At 40.2% G+C, this 17,884-nt stretch overlaps 1 protein-coding gene across 1 annotated transcript; it reads right to left on the bottom strand.

Moving 5' to 3' along the window:
- Positions 1-7,888: 7,888 nt before the first annotated feature.
- LOC137826463 (serine/threonine-protein kinase MPS1-like) lies at positions 7,889-10,898 on the bottom strand. Its single transcript, XM_068632432.1, has 3 exons — positions 10,643-10,898; positions 10,331-10,548; positions 7,889-9,024 (listed from the first exon to the last, which is right to left on the bottom strand). The coding sequence occupies exons 1-3, from the start codon at positions 10,755-10,757 to the stop codon at positions 7,993-7,995; spliced, it is 1,365 nt and encodes a 454-aa protein (XP_068488533.1). The 5' UTR covers positions 10,758-10,898; the 3' UTR covers positions 7,889-7,992.
- Positions 10,899-17,884: the final 6,986 nt, after the last annotated feature.

Here is a 17,884-nt window from a genome sequence, read left to right as displayed (position 1 = left end):
TGAAATTAAAATTAGGTTAAGGAAGAGATTTGCACTCAATCACAACACTCTTTCGTTTTTGCGCAGCAGCCGTCAACACCACCTTCGTTTTCGCACTGAAAGCAATGTACAACGTCGTCTTGCCATTCTTCTGTTCGCATTTCTGCTCTGAGGCAATTGTATCCATTGAGAATGCTGAAAAAAAAAATATCACTTAGCTTCTAAATATAGAAATCCATAAGCCAAAAAATATACTTCTGCATGCCCACATCCAGAACACAGTTAACTATTTCAGATATGTACATTCGAAATTCAAAATCCAATTTCAGATATGTACATCCAGAATACAAAACCCAATTCCGAATAATAATATTCGTAACGCATTTTTCTACTACGAACATAGGCATCCAGGAGCTTCAACTGCAAATGTTAATTGCTTACGGATGTTTATATCCAGAGTTTTTAACAATGACTTCTGGACACTTGCATCCGTAAAGTTAAAATCAGGCTTCTGGATATCGGCATCCGTGACCACCTCAGCTTGAACGAAATGCGAAAAACTAGCTTAAATGTCTTCTTACCTCGCAACAATGTCAACCGACGGACCTTACAGTACAAACGGTCCGTCCACCACCACACTAAAACCACCTCCTCTACAGGTCAAACCACCACCAAAGAGGAAAAGCAAGTTTCTCTACACCGTTTTTCAAAATAAAGAAGACAAATGCATAATGGGATTTTAAAAAGTTTGTTGGGTGCAGGAAGCAATTGATTGGGTGCAGGAAGTAATTGCAAAAAAACTAAAGTGAACCTCTTACATAGACCGGCCCAATCCAGTGAGAAAGTGTTGTGGCCCGAAAGCGTGTGTGAAGAAAAAGGGACCAATACAAGGGTATTTCTTTTTGCACCATTATAACTTCTTTTTACATTTTCATATTTAAAAAAAAACTCATTTTCCCCCTTTTGTTTATACGAGTCTTTGATTTGAAGTTTTTTTTTTCAGAGTTCAATAAAAAAACCTTTTGAATTAAACAATTTGTAAGAAAATATGTAGATTGGGTGTTTTCTTCCAAAATTTGAAAATAGTATTTTAGAATAAACAATACAAAAGTTTTAGAATTTTTGTATAAAAAAATGGAAAAGTAAATTATGTTCCACTATAGGAAAAACCAGCACCCCAACCTCAAATTCTGGATTGGAAGTCATATTGTAGATTATAATTTTTTTTTATAAAAGACAAAGTTCCAATTGTGTAATCTGAACTCAAAAAATTAATTTTGAATTAATCAATCTAAAAGTGAAAAAGGTAATTTGAATTACACAATTTCAAATGTATTATATTGTATTATCAATTGTAAAATCTAAAGTGTTAAACAATATTGAAAATAAATAATTATGGATTCTACTACACCTAAATTTTTAATTTTTGAATTATATAGTCCAAAATATTATTTTCAAGTTCCAAATTATACAATTCAGGAGAAAATGCTAAATTTAGTTATCCTCTTTGAGATGCTTAATTCAAAAGGTTTCTGGATTATACAATTTAGAAAGAAATTCAAACCAAAGACTTGTATAAGCAACAAAGGGCAGAATAGGAAATTTAAAAAAGTATGGAAGTGTAGAAAGAAATTATGGGTGTGCAAAAGAAATAATCCTGATACAAATGAGGAAAGCAGGTTTCAAAGAATCTCTAGAAGACGTGTCAATTCTTTAAATAAGAGAGCACAATTTTAACTTGCAAATCTTTCGGATTTAGTTTATTAGAGTTGTATAAATATTTTTTTTTACCTCTCACTTGTATTAAGGTTCAATTACAGTTTTCAAAATGTGTAAATAATAGTCTCATATCCACATAGAATACTGGTCAGCTTTTATTATCGGAAGATTCCCAATTAAATAGTGTCACAAATTTCAATTATCTGAAATTTTTCTTAAATGGGGTTGGATCCAGAGAATTATTGAGACTGCTCATCTTCTTCTTTGGTTGGTCGGTCGGTCTGTACTTCAACTATTTTCCTGCAAGTTCCTTCCTCCTCTCTACTCGTTCCACCTCTCGGTCTTCTCGTAATCCAGACTCGGATAGTGCTTGAAGAAGGCACTCCGATGCTTAAGTCAGTTTTAGTATTCGACACTAGGTAGTCAGAGCACTGTATGATGACGTACCTGATTCTTGAAATTTGTGTTATTTGTATTATTTTAGTGGGTCTTTCTTATTGGATCAAATTACAGAGCTTGGGTCATGTTTAGAACTGTATTACCTAGCTTTTGATTGGTGATTAACTTCACTAACTTTGCTTAAGCGTAGTTGGTCTCGAGGTGTCGGTCGGCTCATTGATGATGACCGAGACATGGTATCGATTGTACGACTCTTTCCGGTACACTTGTCCCCCATGCTCGAGGATGGTTAATCCGAAGAGTCTTGGTTCGAGACTGATGTGATGATTGAGCTTCCCGAGGTTTAACATGACGTTTGGGCGGCCCAAGGTATGACGTAACGTTTGGGCAGCGCATGTACGCGTGATTCGATGTGCATTAATGAAGGGTTTTTTGCCGCCAGTTAATGAGGATCGTTGGATCGAGGGATATCTAACAGACGAGATGGATGCGATATTTCATCTTCCGGATCTCTCCAAGCTATATATAGTGGTCCCAAATAGTGTCAAATCAATGCTCTTATGCTCTGATTTCCTGCTCTGACATCAGAATACCCTTCGTCCTGGTGCATTGCTTTCCTCGTCCTCCAAAAGGTTAGTCATGTCTTCTCTGTCTCGTCCTACATCCTCTTCCTCGACTCATGCTTCTCCTCTTCCTTCACCTTCTTCGTCTTTGTCTTCTTCATCTTCTTCTCTCAACTATTCCACGACCGAGCCATTTTCGGTCGGTGCAATCCAAGCATTGCACCTAGTAGAGAATGTAGTCAAGGGAGACGATCTTAACAGTGCTACCGATCAATCGGGCTCCCCTGAGCAGTCATCCCCCCTCCTAGGGCTTGACTTGGTGGACTCTAAGGTAACCAGGCTCACCTCCTGCTTCCTGCGCAATACCTCTATTTCTGATTTCTTGGGGAGGGTTTCAGTTTTGAAGTCAGATGTCAGCCATGGTATCGTGACCGTTGAGCCCTGCTAGTCGACGTTGGTCTCCTTCCGAACGTCCCTTCTTCTTTATATACTCTTGTTTGTTTTCTGACTTGCACGTTTCTCTTCCCTTGACAATTTCATGATGGGCTTCCTTCAGGCGCTTAACGTGGCTCTCACTCAACTCCACCCAAACACCTGCGCGTCCATCCAAGCTTTCTGTTTATATGCGACGCATTCCGTCTGTCTCCACTCCTGCCACCTTTCTTAGCTATTATACTTCTCACCCGACCGAGCCTGTTCTATAAAATTCACTTATCAGTTGGTCGGGTAATAGTCTTTTCAATTCCTTCACCACCTTCTATAAGAACTTCAAGGGTAGATTTTTCAAAGTTTTCATCTGACCCGAGGGCATGAAGTTATTCTTTGATGAAGTTGGTCGATCGAGGTTTCCTATGTTTTGGACTAGGAATCCTTCCAAGTTTAGGGAGTGGCCTCGCCCGGCCCCGAGTGCCGAGGAGCAAGAGATTTACTCTTTTTGATCAACTCCCAAGAAAACTTTCTACACAGAAGCTGGTGGCCATGTACACATCGTCTCAACGTTGGACGGCCTTCCAGGGTATGTTAGTTTTCTCTAGTCTCGGTCAGGCTTGGTCGTTCTTCTATCATTTAACTTATGTATTGTTCTTTTTATTAAAGTAAAGACCATGGATAAAGAGATTGCTCAAGCCAATAACCTAATAAATGTCTTCCGTACGAGGCCTTGCAACGGGGCAAAGGTCGTCCCAGCATAGAGATGGTGGCAGGCGGTAACCAGTCGGCTACTGGTGCCAGTTCTTCGGCCCCCTTGGGCAAGAGCAAGAAAAGGCCAAGATAGGGAACATAGCCACAACCACTCGCTCAACTAGCGCCATGCCGACTCGCCCTCCCACTCGGTCCTCTCCCATCATCGTTGACTCTCCTTCTCCGATCGATGAGTTCGACTATCTAATTGTTGCTGCTTAGCCTACTCCCGAGGCTTCGAGGTCACCCCTATCTATACTAGGGGGTGACTTGCAATATTCCAAGGGGGTGAGGGTCGGTCTGAACCCCACCGCGAAGGATCTAATTCGAGTTGTTCCTAAGGAATACTTGCTTCAAGGCAACATCGAGTTTTTTTATCGGGGTCTTATCTTGGCTTGCCTAGGTGCTGATGCTCGGGGTAGCCGTGTCGAGAAGATCTCTCGCTTCAAACATGAGCTGACCGAGGCTTCAGACAGCTTGAAGCAAGCCAATGAAGAGAAATCGGCGTATGAAGGAAAGTTGGCTTGGGCCGAAGCTAACCGAAAGATTGTTGAGGCTAGGGCGGCCGAGTTGGAGCGGCGGGATAGGGAGAGGTTGGCCGAGATGGCCAAGCTGAAGGAGGCCATGGAGAGGTCCGAGAATAGGGTCTCAGTGCTGGAGACTGAGAGCTCGGAGTTGCAGGTCGAGAAAGAGGCGGTCGAGGCGGACCTGGAAAAGACAATTGAAGATACTTTAGTCATGTTGGGCCAAAGTTTCGACCAAGCCGTCTGCCAAGCCCACCTTCTTTACAACAGAGCACCACCGTCCGGTAACTTCGACGTCAACATGGATGTCTTCGAAGGCAGAATGGTCCTTGTAGCGAGATGGAAGCTTTGTAAACCGCCGCCCGATAGACCGCAGCCGTGGACGCTGAAGACGAAGCCAATTAGGTTTAAACTTTAGCTTTTTTTCATCCTCAGTCGAGATGTGGCTTTATCCTTCTTATCCTCTGAGGCTGGGGTGTGGCCTCTTCCTTGTTTGTTCAATGAAATGCTCATACTTTTGCTTCATTATTTTTCTTCGAAATTCACAAGTTAAAATGAACTAATGGCTAACCGGTCCGTATAACTTAATTAAACAAGTTTTTCATAAGTGTTTGATGTCGGTCGGTATGATTTAAACTGATTGGGTGTCAGTATGGTATATTGATTATTGTTGCTTATGATTTTACTAAGTGTATATGTCGGTAGGGTACACCATCCTTGATCGAACCAGGTCTTTGAGGTGTCGGTAGGGCATGTCGATCAAGGCTACATCCTTAATCGAATTGAGTCTTCTAGGTGTGGTAGGATATGCCGGTTAAGGCTTCTTCCTTGACTGCACCAAGCCATTAAGGTTTCGGTAGGGTATGCCGGTTAAGGCTACATCCTTGACTGAAGCGAGTCTTCTAGGTGTCGGTAGGGTATATCGATTAAGGCATCTTCCTTGACTGCACCGAGTCTTTAAGGTCTCAATAGGGCATGTCGGTTAAGGCTACGTCCTTGACCGAACCGAGTGTTGAGTAATGCGAAAATTTAACTTGTTTAAGTAGACAATTTGAAGAGAAATGCCTCGTTAAAACCTGTTTGGCCGAAAACCCTCCTTAGGAAAAACAAAGAGGTCGAGCGAGGAAAGAGTGCGTGTATTTTATTTCATGTTTTAACTATAGTAAAACTTGAGGTGTGTGGCATTCCACGTCCTCGGTACAACTTTTCCCGACAGCCACTCTAGGTGGTACACGCCCCCAGCTACAACTTCTCGTACTTCGAATGGGTCTTCCCAATTGGATGAGAACTTGTCGTCATTCTTTCTTGCTTCACTTCTCATTCTTCAGACGAGGTCTCCCTTCTGAAATCTCTTTGGCTAAACCTTTGTATTGTAGCACATGGCCGCTCGAAGCTTGCAAGCGGCCTCGCAGATTTCACTTTTGTGTTGGAGCTCGAGTCCGACCAACAGACTCTCTTGATTTAAAGATAAATCAAAGAGTTGCCTTTTGATGGTAGGCTCGCTTAACTCAACCGGAATCATAGCCTCAGTGTTGTATGTTAAAATGTAGGGCGTTTCTTGCGTCGACGTCTAGGGTGTGCAGTGGTATGCCCATAGGACTTCCAGTAACTCCTCAGTCCACCGTCCCTTCACTTTGCCGAGTCGCTTCTTCAGCTCATTCAAGACGACCTTATTTGCAGCCTCGACCTGCCCATTGGTTTGGGGATGTTCGACCAAGCTTGTTATTGATTTGATATCGATGTCCTCATAGAAGGATTGGAGTCCTCAGTCGATAAACTACCTCCCGTTATCGGTTATTATGGTGTGTGGCACTCCGAACCGACAAACGATGCTTCTCCAGACAAAATGTTGAACACTCTTGGTCGAGATTGATGGAAGAAGTGCCTTCATGATTTAGAGATTTTGTTGGTGATCGGTGTAAGCACAATAGGGGATGACGAACAAGGCCCGCCTAAGAGGTGTGGTGGCCTTGGAGGTGCATGCTACGTAGGGAAGGAGAGTGGTGAGGCAATCTCTCTTTGGTAAGGTGAGAATTGAAGATCAACAGTCTAACCTTGAGAGGTTTTTAAACAAGAAGTGAAATTGGCTCAATTTGACAACAATTCACTAAGTATATTAATCTTGTGAAATCATGAGCCAAACCACTCCTTAATTAGCAAGGGAGGCCAATTTACATCAAGGTAAAAGAGAGGGAAATTCAAAGTATCCTATTTGAAATTGGCGCCTAAAATTGAAGCACATGGAAGGCATGTTCAAGGATCTAGAATGTACAAGAATTCTAGAACTTGCGCTCCCATTGGGCTAGCTTTGGACCGGCCTAAGTTTAATTAGAAGTTTAGGAAACTCTAATTAAACTTAGGTTGGTATTTTAGGTACCAATCTTTATTTTAACAAAATTACAAAAGAAATTTCCTATGCTAATTTTGACAAGAATTTAAATGCTACTCTACACTAGAGTCTATGGCGTCTTGACCATGTATAGGTAGGTTTCTCTGCCATCAGTGGCAGTATTCCAATCTTCTTGAAGCTTCTTAGCCATGGCTCTAGTGAGTGACCCAATTTGACATGTTGGTGGGCTTTCAATTGAGTTGGTGCTTGGGCCTCTTCCATCATCTCCTCCCTCTTGAAAAGGATTTGTCATCAAATCCAATGCTTCATCTTCTTCATTAGTACCTACAAAAGGAGACAAATCAATGACATTAAAAGTATCATGTACTCCATATTTCGTAGGTAAATCAAGTTTATATGCATTGTTATTGATTTTCTTGAGGACTTGGAAAGGTCCATCACCTCGGGGACTAAGTTTAGATTTTCTCTTAGTTGGGAATCTATCCTTCCTAAGATGAAGCCAAACTAGGTCTCCTTCCTCAAAAATGATTTCTCTATTCCCCTTATTGTTATATTTGACATATTTCTCAGTTTATTGTTGTATTTGTTCTTTAACCTTTTCATGCATTTTCTTAACAAATTCAGCTTTGATAGCACCTTCCTTATGCACAAAAGTTTGTGGATTAGGAAGGGGTAACAAATCTAAAGGAGTAAGAGTGTTAAAGCCATATACAACTTCAAATGGGGAAATATTAGTAGTCTTGTGAACTACTCTATTGTATGCAAACTCAATATGGGGAAGATACTCATCCCAAGACTTGTGGCTACCCCTCATGATCGCCCTAAGCATAGTAGAAATAGATCTATTGACTACTTTCGTTTGTCTATCCGTTTGAGGATGACAAGATGTGGAAAATTGAAGTTTAGTGCCATGTTTTTCCCAAAGAGTTTTCCAAAAATGGTTTATGAACTTTGGATCTCTATCCGATACTATGCTTCTAGGTAATTCATGAAGTCTTACCACTTCTCTAAAGAAGAGTTTGGAAACATTTTGAGCATCATCCACTTTGTGGCATGGAATAAAATGTGCCATTTTGCTAAAACGGTCCACAACCACAAAAATGGAGTTAAAACCTCTTGCAGTCCTAGGGAGTCCTAGAATAAAATCCATGTTAATGTCTTCCCATATCGATAGAGGAGTATAGAGGAATACTTGGAAAAGAATAGAACCTCCAACTCCACGCAATTGGAGTGTATAAGCTTCTAAGTAGTCATCTATAAGAGCAGAAGAGAACCCAAACTATTGAAAGAAGACAAAGGAGGGATGTGGGACATAAAATAAAAAGATAGAATTCACTACATGGTTGGGGTAAGAGCAATACTTAAAAAGTAAGAACAGCCATGTATCATATTCATAACAGAAATAGGTGGAGAGTACCTCATAATCCATAAGCTGGATAATATTATTCTTTCCTTTCAGCCTATTTAGATACTCGATCTCCTGACAAAAGCTGTACGCAGTGGCATAATCATGACCCTTTAGTTTTATTTTTTTAAGTGCATAGATAGTACAGTCTGATGAAATCACTTTGTGCACCTCACTGCTTCCACCACTGCCTATCTTGCCAAGCCTTTGATAAAGCTTGCCATTGACTTTAAAAAACAACTCAGGGTCATAGGTCCTCTTCCGTGTGACCGAAGGTCCTTTACAACTTGCATTTTTTTCTTGTTTTTCTAAGCTAGAAGATTCCAGATTCGTATTTGAAGATGAAGTCAGAGCCTGAGGCAGTATGTTGGTAACAGCTGCAGACTCTTCCCCTTTACTTAACATGTCATCACAACGAGAAGTATATTTTGAAATACTAGTTTCCTTTAATAAACATCCTTGTTGCTCCTTAGATAGATCACTCTGCTTAAATGTCAACTCTGCATCAATTAACATTCTATTGGTGTCCTTCAGAGAATCATATGGTGATTTAACAACCCTTTGTGTTACAGGATGAGGATTGACATTCAGGTTATCATAAGGTTCTGCAGCCACATGCGAGTCACTATCCATACAGGAATTAGAACAGTGAGGTATAGAATTCAACATTGGAGCTGAAGTTGAATGCACTGATGTAGTTGTAAGACATGGCAATCCCACTGTGGAAGATTGTGTAGCTGGTTGACTCAAAAAGTTTTTGAATTGCTGCAGATGATCCTGAGTAACTATTCTTCTCTTTGGAAGAAGAGAACTCTTGCCTCCCTCAGATAACAAACTAGTCTCAGACTCTGCCTGCAGCATATTATGGTGTTTAACATGTTGATTGAATCCAATTGATGCCCCATCTGTCAATGCAAGTGAACCCATATGAGATGACATGTACTCCATTTCAGTAGCTTTTGCAACATTGACCCCTGTGTGTTAAAACAGAGGAAAAAGAATATATATGGCAAGCTATAGTGTCTGCTTTGGGATATGTATCACAACATCAGCAGTTATTTCTGATGCAACAATCCTAACAAAAAGGTTTAGGCTAGACTCAATCCTGGTTGGTGATATCATGAGTGCAGAAGAATATTGACAAATAATGTGCATGGGAATACTGTTACACGGTTGGGACACGTGGATGATAACAATGAAATCAGAATCCCACAAAAGTGAGAGAAAAAGTGTAACTAGCTTTGTGTTCAATGATTACACTTGGGAAATGAAGTAAATATCAAAGGAAAAACTGGGAAGTGGAGGGTGTGTGGAAAAGTGTGACTCCTTCTCCTTCTTCTCCTGGTCCTCTCTGGGATTTACTCTGTTCTTCTGTTCTTATTTCATCGTTTCTACCATTTGTGTTATTTCTTATCACGGTATCTGATATCACTACCTCTGTGTTAGCCTTTTTCATTGTAAGAAACCCTTATTTGATGCATAATACAATACAAGATCTTTTTGTTCATCAATTGTTGAGAACTTGGAAGGTTTACGTGAGTCCCTTACAGGTGATTATTCTTAATTTGAAGTTAAAGAATTATAGCGTAATTAATATAAAAAAAAAAAAAAAAAAAAAGTGTGGTGGTACTTATTCTATCCACATAAAACTACCTTGCTAACTGTCTCAGACAGTCCCAAGCCTAGGTAAAGGAAGAGGGTTGTATTAGGCCTTCAACAACTAATCTAAAATTTGTCAAAACCCCAAACAAGGATCGGTCACGATGAACAATGTGTGTTAGTCTTTGGTACATGTAAGTAACCCACTGAGATAAAGCTTCTGCAATTTCGATGTAGTGTGAAATGAGCAACAATCCTCGTATCTTTTTTAAGTAAGATGTATGTAAAGAAGGAAGCTAATCAAGAAATACCTTATTAACTTTGGCACTAGGGATATGGCTAGTATTGTAGTTTTTATCATACACAAACCTACATAAGAAAGATCTATCTTTACAAGGAGTGTTAGTGGATAAATTGTTAGTAACCATAGTAAAAAAGAAAATGCAAATTCCAGCCTAAAAATTGTAATGAAGATTTGCAATATGTCCTATAAAGTTGCATTGGTGTGGATTTGCACCTTGGTTTATTGAAGTGGCGCAAAAGAGGCAGTAATAGTGAACTCAACTAAATTATACGGTATACCAAAGCAAGCAAAAGGTAACAAAAAATTAGCCTGTTGCTGCGAAGTGCCATTGTTGCTCTCAGTTGAAAACCGAACCTTCTTGTGAGCACCAACACTCTGAGATTCCACCGGCAGAGAGGGTTCGTTCTTGCAACCTTCACCAGTGCACGTGTCCGAAATCGACGGAGGTTCCTCTTCGGACTTGTTCGCGATGTTTCGGTGCGCCACCATGGAGCGCTTTGGCCTCAAGGTATGAGATTGCGTTGAAGCTGAAAAGGCATTAACGGAAGAAAGCGAAAGAGTTAGTAAACGAAAATGCGAAGCGAGAGTGGTGGTTGGAGGGATTAATCGGGCATGAAATACCGAGAGGACGATGGCGCTTGAGAGCAGCTTGGACTTGTCTGAAGAATTCCGGAGAGGAAGGGGAAGAGTCGCGAGGAAGAGAGAGGTTAGCGTTGTCTTCCATGGAGTGTCGCATTTCTAACCCCGGATGGGACTTTCGTCGTGTGCGTGGTGATGTTCTTCCATTCCACCGCTGAAGAACAGTAACGCTATGCTTCCGAGTTCCAAGTGGAAGACATCATTCTTTCCTTCTTACCTTTGGGCCTTACCTTTGGGCCTTCCTACTTCCTATGTAATTTAATTATGATATAATTACCTTTTTATTCACTATATTTAGGATTCTTTTCGCCGGTACCTTCGGTTAGATTGAATGGAGAGTTTTGTTTCTAGTTTGTCTCCTTTTGGTGAACTAGAACAAATCATTTTTTATAGTTACCCATTTACCCACAAGAATATAATCTTAACTGAAAGCATATGTAACAGAAAGATATATTCTGTCTACGGGCACATTCTCTCACGGTGCTAACAACATAAGAGAATCTCGTTCACCTTTATTCACGGGTGTTCGCTACTTAATTAACAGCTTTACTCATTTAACTAACGGTTTTATACATATATTGTAACAGCTTTTACATATATTAACATATATATTTGACTAACAACTTTATATATATTAACATATATATTCAACTCAATATTTTCTCTACTTTAATTATTCCTCACCGTGTTTACCATTAAAACTGGGTCGAGCTCATTACTCGCCTTTTAGGTCCAAAGCCAAGTCGATCATACCCAAATGCTTGGACCAAGGTCCCGAGCACTCCTGTCCAGTATACAAGCCCCCGGGCTCAAGTCGAGCTTGACTTGGCGAAGAGGCTTCATAAAGTTTTGGCGGCTGACGCGACGTTTGAGGCGCAGCTACCGAAGTGTCCCTGACGAGACATCTCACCACACTGAATCTGAGATGTCCACGTGGCACGCGCATCTACGCCCAGGAAGAGCTGTCATTTCATTTTCCATTTTAAACGTTAAAAATCCATTTCTCTTCTTACTCTTCACGCAACCTTCATTTCTCAGTACTCGTGCATTTTTCAAACTTCCCCTTCACCAAAAAGCTCTCTCTTTGCACCTTTTCTTACCAATCAACCATCACACCAGGTATTTTCCTTCCACTAATCTTTATCATCGAATACTTACTCATCTTACCGATTGCATTGTCTGAACTGGAATTTTCTTTTTATCCATTTTCTTTGCCCTGAACTGTGCTCGTATCTGGTTTGTGTTTGTGTTTGTGTTATGTTCTAGATATAACTTCAATGAATTACAATGCCATGTACCCTTGGGCCAAGAAGGACCTTTTAAATTAAACCTTTTTCTATATTACCCGTGAATGTATTAGGAATTTAAGAAAGAGTGATTGCTCCTTTGGTAAGAGGCACGATAGGTTCGTAAGAATAGTAATGTTGTGATGATATTACCCGTGAGCCTGTATGTTGTGATGAATCCTCGGACCCCGAAGGTCCATTTTGTTTCTTTTATGCAACCCTTTTTAAGAAAGTCCTTTTGTGTCTTCCTTTGTCGATTTCTTAAAAGGAATTGTTAACCAAGCTCAATGTAGCTCCTGCCCAGCTACACCCGAATAGCTGAGCATTCATTCGTGTCTTTACTATTTTATATTCACAGGTCGGCATTTCGTCGACTGTGGAAGTTTTCCTTTACTTCTTTGAGGCAACGCATTCAGACCGCCAATGATGGGCATCCTTAAACGGTGCCCTTGGAAGAGCTTTGCTCACACTCTTCTAGTCTTCTTACAAAAATTTCAAGGGCAAGTTCCTAAAAATTCGAGCTAACAAAGGAGATCCGACCCTTCTGGATGAGTTTCCTTTATATTGGACCCCTTAACCAAGATTCCAGAGTGCTTGGTGTTAGAATATATGACCTTAAACGAGAGGGGGGTGAATTGTTTAAGAGGGATTTTCGCAAACTTTGAAGGTATAATGAAAATCAATGCTGAATTACAAAGAAAAGAATCAAGGAAACAAATACCCAAAACTGTTTTAAAATGGTATCAGAAAAACAATCGGTTGTTTTGTCGAAACAATCGGTTATTTTTATCAGCAGTTAATAAAAACAGCTTAAAATAGATATATGTGAAATAAGGGAAAGAGATAAGCACACAAGCAATTTATACTGGTTCAAGCTTTTCATGCAGTAATGACAAATTTCAACCGGTTGTTTCGATAAAACAACAGGTTGTTTTTCAAAGAAACTTGAAAAGGGTTTTGAAACAGATTTGTTCTTGATGTTTGGATTAAACCCCAACCCAACCTTGCCAAAAACACATTTTTGAGAAGCAAGAACAGTTTCAAGATTGGATTGGCCTTCGGAAAACTTGTCCATGGTTTTTAAAAGATAGTGAACCTTCTTTTGAAGAGATTCACAATTTTCACAAAAACTTGAATCAACACACTTACAAGAAGAGCTTTGGTAAATCATTTCCAAATTTTCAAAATCAGTTTTTGAATTGTTCAACTCTTCTTCCAAGATCTTGACTCTATTTTCCAATGAGTTGTTTAAACCTTTCAACAGTTTATTTAAAAGGGCCAACCTATTAGCTTCTTCATAAGTCTCATTGAAAGCCTCAAGAAGTTGGCTATAATTTTCAACATTAATGGAAGAGCTTGAACTTACACTGCTTGTGTCACTTTCTTGTTTTGTCATTAGACATAAATTTGTTTCTTCTTCATCACTTGAAGAGGAGCTTGATAAGTCACCATTGTAAGCTCTTCCTGATTTTCCTTTCTTCTCATGCTTCTTGAAGTTTTTCCTCTCTTTGTTGGGACATTCAGTTTTAATATGAACCTGTTCACCACATCCAAAGCATGTATATTTGTTAGTGTTAAACTCAGTAGGTTTCTTGTTATCATACTTGTTGAATGAGTCACTTTTGTTGTTTCTCTTCTTTAGGGACTTGTTGAATTTCTTAAACAACAACCTAAATGTTTCCTCTTCACTCTCATCACTTGAGTATTGACAATTTTTGTTCCCAGCAGCTTGACTTTATCCAAATTCTTCTCTTGTCATAAGACAAACCTCTTTTCTGGATTCTGAAGAGAAATATTCAACAAAAGATTCTTCTTTGTCCATCAAGGCACTCCTTGGATTCTTGTGATACTCTTCAAGGGTATTCCACATTTCTTTGACAGAACTACATTCTGAAACCTTGAGAAATTCATTAGAATCAAGTGCAGATACAATGATGTTCATAGCTACACAATCAAGATGTTCTCTTTCAGAAGAAACATTTTCAGATATAGGCATGAGATAGTTATTTGTAATAACATTCCAGATTTTTCTATCTATAGATTCAACAAAGAATTTCATTCTAACCTTCCATAATTGATAATTCAGTCCACAAAATAGAGGTGGCCTGTTAATTGAGGCACCCTCCCCAAAAGGTAGTTTTTCAGCCATAAAAAAAAAGATTTAGGATCGAAAACTTGAATAACTTTCAAGAACTTAGCTCTTGATGCCAATTGTTAGAATATATGGCCTTAAACGAGAGGGGGGTGAATTGTTTAAGAGGGATTTTCGCAAACTTTGAAAGTATAATGAAAATCAATGCTGAATTACAAAGAAAAGAATCAAGGAAACAAATACCCAAAACTGTTTTAAGATGATACCAGAAAAATAGTCAGTTGTTTTGTCGAAACAATCGGTTGTTTTTATCAGCAGTTAATAAAAACAGCTTAAAACAGATATATGTGAAATAAGGGAAAGTGATAAGCACACAAGCAATTTATACTGGTTCACTCTTACACCAAGAGCTACATCCAATCCCCAGAAACCACTGGGTATTCCACTATGCAATCAAAACCAGATTACAAACACCACACACCAAAGTAGACCTTGAACCCCTCAAGAAACACACTACCTTTGGCAAACCACACCAAGAATGTTGATCTTGAACACCTCAAGAACACACAACATTCCTTGGCAACACAACTACAGAAATACAGTAATCAAGGAAGAAGGGAATAGAATACACCTGGGTATTACAATGCTTAAAGTTCAGAATTACAACCCAATCCTATTCCGCACATAAGAATGATCCAAAGCTCTTTCAAATCTTGGAAAAACTGTTTTGATAAACTCTTTCTGTTACTCCAAGATTAGGAGCGTAAAACCACCTTTATATAGACTAACCAAGTGGTCAAAAGCATTTAATAAAGGAGCCAAGTTAGTTAGGATCATTTAAAACATATTAAAACCGCTTAACAGAATTCTGTTAAGGTTTGCAGGAAAACAATCGGTTGTTTTGTCGAAACAGTCGATTGTTTTGGTTTGACAGCAAAGTCAACCAAGTTTTTCAAAAACAGCTAAGGTAAAACAACCTGTTGAATTTTTTACAGCTTTTTAGAAAACACATCTTTTGAAAAGGTTAAAGATTCAAATGAACTTGGATCAACTTAAGGAGTGAATTAACAAGTTTCAAACAACTAGACAACACACACACACCCAGCAGCAAGGTCTTCAAGCTTTCCTCTTAGATTTGGAGACATCAAAGCATCTTGTTCAACACTTGGTGCCTAAACAACTTGTCCCCACAAGATTAGGGAGTATGCGAATTCTTGGCGAGTCTGAAGGTTGTTTTTGACACTTCCTTCCTCCTGAACAAATAGTACCTTCCTGGTGTTTTGAAAGCCTATATTGGTACTCCTCATTTCCTACCTTTGGTAACATAAACTCCATTATTGTGCTTAACCACTTACTTGTTTTCTTTTGCAAAAAGGATGTTCTCTTGCATCGGCAAATTAGAAATGGTTGAATGTATTAGAAAGATGAGAGTTGTTACCAACCTAATCAAGGATTCTCCAGCTTAAAAAAGGAAGGCCCCGATCGAGGTCGCTCCCACTCCATCCGATGAGGACGAACGCACCAACTCAGGCTTTGTTTTTAAAAGAAAAAAAAATGAGAAGTTGCTCCCCCCACTGAACACTCCAACTTGGATGGTCGAACACATCAGGAGGTCGTCACCATCCAAGAGGTTGAAGGCTCCCACAGGAAGAGCTTACGGGATGCTGGTTTCGACGCTCTCCCTCACAGCAAGGCCTCCTTTCTTATTCCCGAAGACAAAGCCAGACTATTTGTTCAAGGTGAAGACCTTCTCCGTCACAACTCTTTAAAGTTGTTCAGTCAAGCATTTGCCTTGGCTTGCTTGGCTGATGACAAAGCTCAAGATCGCTAAGCGCCTGAAGCACAAAAGTCCAAGGAGATGTAGAGATGGACAACCTCAAAACATAGAACAGCCAACTCAAAGACTTGTGCCAAAAAACTGAACACCTCTACACTGAGAAGACCAAAGAAGCTCTGTCTCTGACCGAGGAGAAGAATAAGATGTTGGCCGAGATAAAGAATTTGAAGAAGGAGATGGCACACAAGGAATAAAATGCCACCAAGACAATTGAAGCCCTCAAAGATAATGTTACCCGACCCTTCTTGGTGGGCTTTGAAACAGCCTTGAAACAAGCAACTGTAGTGCACCTAACCCTTGACCTCTCCGCCTTAGACCCGGTTAAGACCATAGTCGACGACCAATTAAGGGAGGAGTAATTTGAACATTTTAAAGGTATGTAATAAGCTAGCTTTCCTTGCCATTTGAACAATTTGAACACTTTATATTTTTATCAGTACCTTACTTATTGCCTCTAAATCGCTTTAACATGTATAACTATTTTAAAACCTTTCACGAATGCATGACATGATACTTAACTTATCATATAGCAAACTTCGACTAGCTTAAGTATAACAACTACTATTAACACACATGTGGATACTTAACTTCGACCGCTTACTTAACTTGTTCAATTTTCATTGTTCAATTAAGTTATCCAACTGCTTACTTAACTTGTTCAATTTTCTTTGTTCAATTAAGTTATCCAAACGACTACTCAAACTTAATCAATTTGCAAAAAAAAGGGACCATTGTATTTATGGAGAAAGGAAGGAGGTGGCCACACCCCAACCTCAGAGGAAAAGCGATAAAGGGTCACATCCCGGTCGAAGGAAACAAAATACCAAACACCTAAGACCTATTGATCTTCGCCTTCAGCACTTTCGGTCGTTGCAGGTTGAGTTGTGCTCTCCAAGGCCTTCACCTCGACCCTTGGCAAGATCCGACCTTCAAACACTTCGCCTTCAAGGTCAAACTCATCTGTTGGCGGTGAGTCAACATCAATCGGCAATCGATGAGGAGGGGGCGGTGTCGACATCGCCCCAGGCAAGCGGGTTGTCGTGGCTATATTGCCTTCTCCCTCAGGCTTTACTTACTCTTCCCGAAGGGCCAACACCGACTGACCCTCTCCCGGCCCCGGCCGCCAGGGATTCAATGCTCGGCCTGCCCTTGCGCTGAGCAGCCTTCTCCTTGAAGGCATCCAACAATCCCTTTGTCCGAGGAGAATTTTGAACCATGACTTCTACAAAGAAAAAAGGAAGCAAAGTCAATTTAAGAAGAAACTAACGACCGAAGCTAGAAAAAACCAGCATACCCTTAAAGGGTGCCCAACGAGTCATTTTCGTGTACACAGTTATGAGCTTCCGTGAGGGAAGTTTCCTCGAGAGCCCGTCGAAGAGAGAGATAATCTCTAACTCCTCGACACTCTCGATCGGACGAGGCCAGTCCTTAAACTTTAGAGGCTTCCTAGTCCAAAACATCGAAACCTCGACCGACTGATCTCGTCGAAAAAATATGACATGGCTCCCGGACAAACAAAGACTTTGAAGAATCGTTATTTGAATCTTTTGTATGAGGTGGTGAAGAAGTTGAAAAGTATGTTGCCCGACCGACTGATCAGTGAATACCACAGAACAAGCTTGACCGGGTGGGAGGTATAATAACTTAGAAAGCACAAAACATCACATATCAGGCGGAAGGCCTGAATGGACTTCCAAGTATTGGGATGAAGCTGGGTAGGAGCTACGTTGAGCGTCTTAACAATGCCCATCGTGAAGTTATCAAACGGCAAGGAAACGTGCAAGTCTGAAAAAAGACATGAATACATGTAGAAGAAAGGGCGACTCGGTAGGAGACCGACCAAGACATATGGTCTTCACTGTTGAACACGGCTCGACCCTGAAAAAATTACGACTGGCATCCGCCTTCAAAACCGAAAACTTGTCCAAAAATTCGACGACAGAGGTCTCGGTCGTAAAGGTGGAGGTGATCCTAGTTACCTTAGGATTCACCCAGTCAATCTTCGGTGG

The sequence above is a fragment of the Phaseolus vulgaris genome, chromosome 8 (genome assembly GCF_000499845.2).
Source record: "Phaseolus vulgaris cultivar G19833 chromosome 8, P. vulgaris v2.0, whole genome shotgun sequence".
NCBI lineage: Eukaryota > Viridiplantae > Streptophyta > Magnoliopsida > Fabales > Fabaceae > Phaseolus > Phaseolus vulgaris.
The sequence above is the reverse complement of the archived record's forward strand: the minus strand, read 5'-3'. Positions and strand labels throughout refer to the sequence as shown.

Bases quoted from the DNA above. Each gene is read 5' to 3' on its own strand.
- LOC137826463 (XM_068632432.1), bottom strand. From the start codon at position 10,757: ATGCGACACTCCATGGAAGACAACGCTAACCTCTCTCTTCCTCGCGAC. The intron at 10,549-10,642 runs GTATTTCATGCC...ATGCCTTTTCAG, and splicing joins CAAGCGCCATCGTCCTCTCG to CTTCAACGCAATCTCATACC. The intron at 9,025-10,330 runs GCTAATTTTTTG...CTTGCATTGACA, and splicing joins ATGGCACTTCGCAGCAACAG to GATGGGGCATCAATTGGATT.